This window comes from Triticum urartu, chromosome 1A (assembly GCF_056163025.1).
Source record: "Triticum urartu cultivar PI428250 chromosome 1A, HENAU_Tu73, whole genome shotgun sequence".
NCBI lineage: Eukaryota > Viridiplantae > Streptophyta > Magnoliopsida > Poales > Poaceae > Triticum > Triticum urartu.
Window position 1 is genome coordinate 337,589,252 of NC_141873.1, and position 8,157 is coordinate 337,597,408.

At 45.6% G+C, this 8,157-nt stretch overlaps 1 protein-coding gene across 1 annotated transcript; it reads right to left on the reverse strand.

The window, feature by feature from the left end:
* Nucleotides 1–2,032: 2,032 nt before the first annotated feature.
* LOC147991125 (uncharacterized) lies at nt 2,033–4,666 on the reverse strand. Its single transcript, XM_087538530.1, has 2 exons — nt 3,523–4,666; nt 2,033–2,643 (listed from the first exon to the last, which is right to left on the reverse strand). The coding sequence occupies exons 1-2, from the start codon at nt 4,664–4,666 to the stop codon at nt 2,033–2,035; spliced, it is 1,755 nt and encodes a 584-aa protein (XP_087394656.1).
* Nucleotides 4,667–8,157: the final 3,491 nt, after the last annotated feature.

Consider the following 8,157-nt stretch of genomic DNA (forward strand, 5'->3'; position numbering starts at 1 on the left):
ATTATCATTTGTCGAAGCTTTGATCTATATGTTGTCATCAATTACCAAAAAGGGGGAGATTGAAAGTGCAACTATCCCTAGGTGGTTTTGGTAATTCATAACAACATATAGCTCATTGAGCTAATGCTATTCCAAGATGATTATTTCAGGAAAGCTCAATGATTGGCATGGCATGGATATGAAAGTGGAACCCTCAAAATGCTAAGGACAAAGGATTGGCTAAAGCTTCAAGCTCAAGACTCTTCATTTCATATTTTAGTGATCCAAGATCACATTGAGTCTTTAGGAAAAGCCAATACTATTAAGGAGGGATGAGGTGTTGCTTAATGAGCCTCTTGCTTCATGTGCTTAGTGATATGCTCCAAAACCCTCAACTACTTTCCCATATCCACATATGACCTAAACTCTAAGCCAAACTCGGTCCTACCGATTCTTCCTATCCGGCGCCACCGAGTTTCACTTGTCATTAGCCACTGCCAAACCCTAGCAAATTCGGTTCTACCGATAAGGATCTCGGTCCCACCGAGATGGGGTTGCAAACTCTCTGTTTCCCTTTCGTAACTTTTCGGTCCCACCGAAAGAGCGAATCGGTCCCACCGAGATTGCAATGTAAACTCAGTGTTTCCCCTTTGTAACTTTTCGGTCTCACCGAGTTCCACTCGGTCTCACCGAAAGAGAAAATCGGTCCCACCGAGTTTGCCTGACCAACTCTCTAGTTAGCTAATTACCAAATTCGGTCTCACCGAGTTTGTGTAATCGGTCTCACCGAGATTACGTTATGCCCAAACCCTAACCGAATCGGTCCTACCGAGTTGCATGTCAGTCCCACCGAAATTCCTAACGGTCACTAGGTTTACTATTTCGGTCAGACCGAGTTTTCTGATTCGGTCCCACCGAGATTGGAAAACTGTGTAACGGTTGGATTTTGTGTGGAGGCTATATATACCCCTCCACCTCTTTCTCATTCAGTGAGAGAGCCATCAGAACACACACATCATTCCAACTCATATGCTCCGAGAGAGAACCACCTACTCATGTGTTGAGATCAAGACATTCCATTCCTACCATATGAATCTTGATCTCTAGCCTTCCCAAGTTGCTTTCCACTCAAATCTTCTTTCCACCAAAATCCAAATCCTATGAGAGAGAGTTGAGTGTTGGGGAGACTATCATTTGAAGCACAAGAGCAAGGAGTTCATTACCTACACACCATTTGTTACTTCTTGGAGAGTGGTGTCTCCTAGATTGGCTAGGTGTCACTTGGGAGCCTCCGACAAGATTGTGGAGTTGAACCAAGGAGTTTGTAAGGGCAAGGAGATCGCTTACTTCGTGAAGATCTACCGCTAGTGAGGCAAGTCCTTCGTGGGCGATGGCCATGGTGGGATAGACAAGGTTGCTTCTTCGTGGACCCTTTGTGGGTGGTTGCTTCTTCGTGGACCCTTCGTGGGTGGATCCCTCCGTGGACTCGCGCAACCGTTGCCCTTGGGTGGAGCCCTATGTGGACTCGCGCAACCGTTACCCTTCGTGGGTTGAAGTCTCTATCAACGTGGATGTAGGATAGCACCACCTATCCGAACCACGGGAAAAACATCCGTGTCTCCAATAGCGTTTGAATTCTCCAAACCCTTCCCTTTATATTCTTGCAAGTTGCATCCTTTACTTTCCGCTGCCCATAAACTCTTTGCATGCTTGCTTGAATTGTGTGATGATTGCTTGACTTGTCCTAAAATAGCTAAAATCTGCCAAGAACTAAAATTGGGAAAAGGTTAAGCTTTTATTTGGTCAAGTAGTCTAATCACCCCCCTCTAGACATACTTTCGATCCTACAAAGATCATAATCCTTGACTAACTCAAGCCATCTTCGTTGATGGAGATTTAAATCTGGCTGAGTAAATATATACTTGAGACTTTTCTGGTCGGTAAAAATTTGGCACCTCTTCCCGATGAGGTAGTGTCTCCAAATTTTTAGAGCATGAACCACCGCGGCCAATTTCAGATCATGAGTAGGATAATTTCCCTCGTGGGGTCGTAGCTATCGTGATGCATATGCTATGACCTTGCCATCTTGCATAAGTACGCATCCAAGTCCTTGTCTGGAGGCATCACAATACACATCAAAACTACGGTAGATATCTGGAAGAGTCAACACCGGTGCGGTTGTCAGCCGTATCTTTAGCTCATTGAAACTTTTCTCACAGTCCTTAGTCCATTCAAACTTCTTATCCTTTTTGAGCAGCTCCGTCATGGGTTTAGCAATCTTAGAAAACCCTTCAATGAAACGACGGTAGTACCCGGCTAATCCAAGAAAACTCCGGATCTGTGATACGGTTGTGGGAGGCAACCAATCGAGCACATCCTTTACCTTGCTCGGGTCCACGACTATACCTTCGGCGGATAGCACATGTCCAAGAAATCCAACTTGCTTGAGCCAAAACTCGCATTTACTGAATTTGGCGTATAGCTGATGGTCGCGGAGTCGTTGTAGCATTGCTCGGAGGTGTTCTTTGTGAGCTTCTTCACTTTCTGAGTAAATAAGTATGTCATCAATGAAAACTACCACGAACTTATCGAGGAAGTCCATGAATACTTTGTTCACCATATGCATGAAGAAGGCAGGGGCATTGGTGAGACCAAAGGACATAACTGTATATTCATAAAGACCGTATCAAGTGGTGAATGCGGTCTTAGGAATATCTTCCTTTTTAATCTTGAGTTGATGATATCCTGTTCGTAAATCAATCTTGGAGAATACCTTGGCCCCACTGAGCTGATCAAACAAGTCATCAATCCTTGGCAGCGGATATTTATTTTTGATGGTGACATCATTCAGCTGACGGTAATCCACACACATGTGGAGGCTGCCATCCTTTTTGTCCACAAATATAGCAGGTGATCCCCATGGTGAAGAGCTGGGACGGATATATCCTTTCTGGAGCATTTCATCAAGCTGTTTCTTTAGCTCCACTAATTCTGATGAGGGCATCCGGTAATACTTCTTGTATAACTGTGCGGTTCCGGGCACAAGATCTATTGCAAACTCGAGCTCTCGATCTGGTGGCATGCCTGGCAGTTCTTCTGGAAATACATCAGGAAACTCACTGACCACAAGAATTAATTCCAACTCAGCCACAGCGGTGAAGACCATTTCTTTCTTGGGTATGCTTTTGCGAGCATAAAATTTGGTAGTCTGCCCCTTCTAACTGGTCAAAGTGACTTCTCGAGTTGCGCAATTTATGCATACTTGACAGTGGGTCAACCAATTCATACCCAAGATAACATCCAACTTTACAGACTCGATGATTATTAAGGAAGTTGGAAAACACACTCCGTTGATATTGATTTCCAGATTACGGCAGACCAGATTGCTCTTGATTAAGGATCCCGGGGTTTGTACCAGCATATTCTTGCCCAAAAGCGAACAAGGAAATTTGTTTTGGGCAACAAAACTCTGAGAAATAAAAGAGTGGGAAGCCCCAGAGTCAAATAAAATTACTGCAGGTATGTTATTAACAGAAAACATACCAATGACGACTTCGTGGTTCTCTTGGGCTTCATCTGCGGAGAGGTGATGAACGTGCCCATTGATGTTTTGCTGGTTCGGGCATGACTCCATAAAGTTGACTTGTGGCCTGATTATTGCACTTGCCTTGCCATTATTGGGACATTGTCTGGCATAATGTCCGTTTTGCCCACAACTGAAGCAAGAATTGTTGCGCTGGCGCTCCTCGTGCATAGGGTTGGTCACGACATTCTTGACTTGGGTGGTGGTCTTGTTAACATTCTGTTGCCAATTGGGCTTGTATTCCATCTGAGTCTGCTGCCAGGTACGAGCCTTTTGCACGGGTTGCCCTTCCTTCCTTGGCTCAAACTTGCGCTTGTAGTCGTTGTTAGCAGGCCTCTTGTCCGATACGAGCTTGTGCTCCCGTTCAGCAATGAAAGCTTTGTTCACTAGAGTTTGGAAATCTGGGAAATCAAACATACTGAGGGTACACCGGAGTTGCGGGTTTAATCCCCCAAGAAATCTGTCAATCTTTCTTTCCTCGGTGGCCACATCATAAAGGGAGTAACGGGCGAGATGATTGAATTTTTGCAAATATTCACCCACAGACTGATTTCCTTGGAGGAGTTTGAGAAATTCACGCTGCTTAGTCTTCATAATTCCAGTAGGGATATGATATTTCCGAAACTGATCCTTGAATTTTGACCAGGTGATCTCCTCATCAGCAGGCCACATGGCTTTTGCATTTTCCCACCATATGGTAGCAGCGCCTTCAAGATAATGAGTTGCAAATGGAACTTTATCATCTTCTTCAGTATGAGAAATCTCAAGTTTCCTCTCAATGGTTCGCAACCAGTCGTCTGCATCCAAGGGATCAATAACCTGACTGAAATTGGGAGGCTTGGTCCTCTGAAACTCTGACAACTTGGAGTGATGACTGTTCTGATTTCCATTCTGTCCAAGCACAGCTTGCACACTTCTTAATATTTCAATCAGATCATTATTCCGCCTTTCCTCAAACATACGCAGAATTTGCTCAGTGGAGGGCGGATTTGGCGGTGGAGGCGGTGGTGGTATGTACGGCTCGGGAGAGGGTCCTGCCTGTCGTGTGGAACGACGAACAGGAGCATCCTCATGAGTGTTGCTACTGCTACCTCCCCGCGGCATCCTATTGTGGATTTTTCCCAAGACAACACAACCGAGATGAGAAACATCCAAAATAAATTTGGGGAAAAGCCAGCAACAAAGCCCGAGAAAACCCGAAATAACGAAGAAATTGCGGCGAATGAAATAGAGTTCCAACATAATTATACATAGACACATACATGAAAGGTAAACAACATGACAGGTTCAGCTACTCTCATACAAGAAACAAAACATCATGACTCGTACGACTACATCCGTACACCATCCGGACGACTGCGAATACTCAGAAGCTCTACTGCTCTGCTGGTGCTGCGGGGTCCTCTCCTGAAGCGGACTCGGATCCTGAACTGTCAAGGTTAACCGAGACCTCCGGGTTAAAGGTAACACGACGGCGCTGCCTCGAGGGCTCTCCCTCCGGGGCAGGTGTAGGGTGAAGCATCGGGCCTACATGAGTAGTGAGAAGTGAAACCCACTCAGCAGGAGCACTGAGAGGATTCACGGTCTAGGCGGCCGAGCTACTCGGAGTAGTAATCGGTGAAATAGGGGAGCTAGAACTGGCTGGAATATAAGGAGTAAATCCCAGGGAGGATGGAGCAGTGTCAGACCTAGCAGAGGCTAAAGGAGAGGCTAAAGCAGTACGAGCACGAGTCAGCTCTGGAGCCAGCTCGTGGATCATAAGATAGCTAGCAGTGATATAACGGGAAAGGTGGCTAGCAACACTATCAGACTCTGGATCAATGATAGGGAAATGGACACGACCATTGTCGTGCAGAGAAGGGTAGTAGTAGAAACCTGGGTGGTTCTGCATCCGGACCTCATTGTAACGAAGCTCGACAAGGACCTCGAATGCAACAAACTAGACAACCTGAGAAGCGGTAGAAGTGAAACCGCTCCGAGAGGTACGAGTGTAAGTGCTGGAATTGGAACTGGTGCGCAGAGTAACCACTGTGTGGTACTCATACACTAAGTCTGCTAGACGCTCCCGGTACACACGAGAGACTGGGTCATCATCGAGGGGGTACAACCGACGCCACACGTTACGAAGGAGATGCGGCGACGTGTACGGCATCAGCTGCAACTAGCACGGATACGGCACCGGAGCCATCTACACTCACAACCATTAGTAGGTTAGCATAAAAATAAAACAAACGCATGCAATGCAACAACCAGCTACGAATGCTACCGACACTCAACTTTAAACTCGTATCTAATGTCCAGTTACACGTCGTAGTCTAGCGTATCCTATAGTCAGCGCGGCTCTGATACCAATCGTTGTGGCACCCCGACTCAGAGCGACCGGTTTACCATGCATTGTTAGCCCAGAGATCATGTCTTCTGGCAACACACAACATATTGGTACAGAAAACAACCGCTTTATTGGTGCTAGCGGACCAAAGTTTATATTACAATAGGTGGCAAGGCCAAGCGGCACACACGGTGCGGCTGAACAATATGTACATTATTTAGTGAACATAAAGGGGCCTCGATCATAACAACTACGCGACAACGGGACAATGTCGTAGCAGAACTCCATAGCACAGGGACACCGATGTGGACACGATCTAGACGCGAACAACACTCCTTTCCAACGAGACTTTCCTGAAATCTGGCATGACACACCAGGTCAGTACATTGAATGTACTTGCAGGCTCACAACAAGCATAAACATAATGACAAACAATATCATGATAATTAACCAATTATTAATCATGCAACAATATATCCAACATGCTGTGATTATGCTCTTGTGAGAAAAATCCCTCGTACTATCTTACCAACGGTGATCTCTTGGATCACGAACATACCAGCATTGTGGTCTTAACTCAGGTTACCTCGTGATCTTACCGGTGATCATAGCCACGACCAACACTTGGTCTCAAACATCAAGATGGCCTTCCCGCCATCAGACATAGTGCAAAGTTCATGACTTACTGTGCAAAATTTATTAAACATTGACCCATGGTGTGACCTACTTTCGAGCGTGTCCGTAACCGTGGACTCGGCTATCGATAGATTAATACACTCTACAGAGGTAGTGCACTGTACCCACACCACGGAACCCATGGCCTCGCACTCCCATTCGGGTGGACCAACGACATTCAGACGAAACCCCTCCATTGCCATGACACTCTCCCGGCCGCTCCGACTCACTCCCCACTGGGCTAGTCCTGGGTGGCCCCGTGTCTACCAAAGACACCAACGATCACCGTCGTGGCCAAAACATAAACGTCCCACACGGGGACACGGTACCATAATCTCAACAACGGGCACACAAGGTTATGTATGCTTACCGGGCCAGGGTACCGCACGCCCATAACCTTCCCTCGTTGGAGGCATCGACCAGAGGCATGACAACAGACCGAATAAAGGCCTTCCCATAAAGGCAAATGTGGTTGCACTGGGAAAAACTCGATTCAGTGGAACCATGACCCGGTCAACGATATATTCAAGTTGGGTTATTAACAGGTTCAACTTAACGTGAAAGTAACTGGTGTCATAACATGCCATGCAAGTGCAACACAAACATATGCATCATATATCATCGGAAATAACTGGGTCAACTATATCCACACTAAGCATAAACATCAACAACTCATGACACTTCTCTGGTTAGAATTAAACCTCACGTTAAACAGAATCTTTTCTAGCAAATTTTATCATTTTTCTCATGCAAGAATAATAAATCCAAATAATTACTTATATTCATAACTATATTACTTCTTCATAACAAAATTTACTTCTGGCTACTTTACCAACTTAGTTAGCTTCAACCTTTCTGTAAACTAAGCATGACAACTTAAACAAACAACCAACCGAATATAAATAATATAATAGTGATTTAAATGCATGGATTAAATCATTCATTCAAGTTGTAAAATCACAAATATTGTAATGACACCATGAAAATGTTGTTGTGGCTTGCCTTAGTGCAGATGAGGTTCACAAGCCTCCTGGTGACCCTCAAGACAAGCTTCACTCTCTGAAAATATTTACAAACACCAAAAGAAAACATCAATAACCCTTCTGAAATTCACCAGAAAAATCTAGACAGCAGAGAAAAATCTCATTTTTGGTGAGCTGCTAGATTTCTTCACAAAGAAAACAATGCAAAAAGAATCAATTCATTTGGACTTATGGTTAAAGAGTTTCGCTTGTTTGAAGCTCTCTAGAAAAATGAAATTTGAATTTAAATAAAAGCATACTGGGGGGGGGGGGTGGTGAGATCGAAGGCGTAAAGCGTCGTGGGCGCCACCACTCGTACTGCTTCGCGCGTGTACTGGGTGGCTGACTAGAGGACCCGACTAGTCAGGTGAGAGGGAGGGTGAGAGAGAAAAATAGGATGGCGCGGCTCCGCTAGAGCACACGCCGGCGAGGAGAGCTTCTTGGCCAGAACGAGAGGGAGGGATTGAAAGAGGAGACGGAAGCGCACCTGCCCGTACCCGTAGAGTAGCTAGGGGTGGTCGGACGGCGTCGGAAACAACCTCTCTAGCGGAGACAGAGAGCAGAGGTCG

Coding starts and splice junctions, on each gene's coding strand:
- LOC147991125 (XM_087538530.1), bottom strand. CDS start 4,666: ATGCCGCGGGGAGGTAGCAGTAGCAACACTCATGAGGATGCTCCTGTT. Junction 2,644..3,522: donor GAACCACGAAGTCGTCATTG/GTATGTTTTCTG, acceptor ATGAATATACAG/TTATGTCCTTTGGTCTCACC.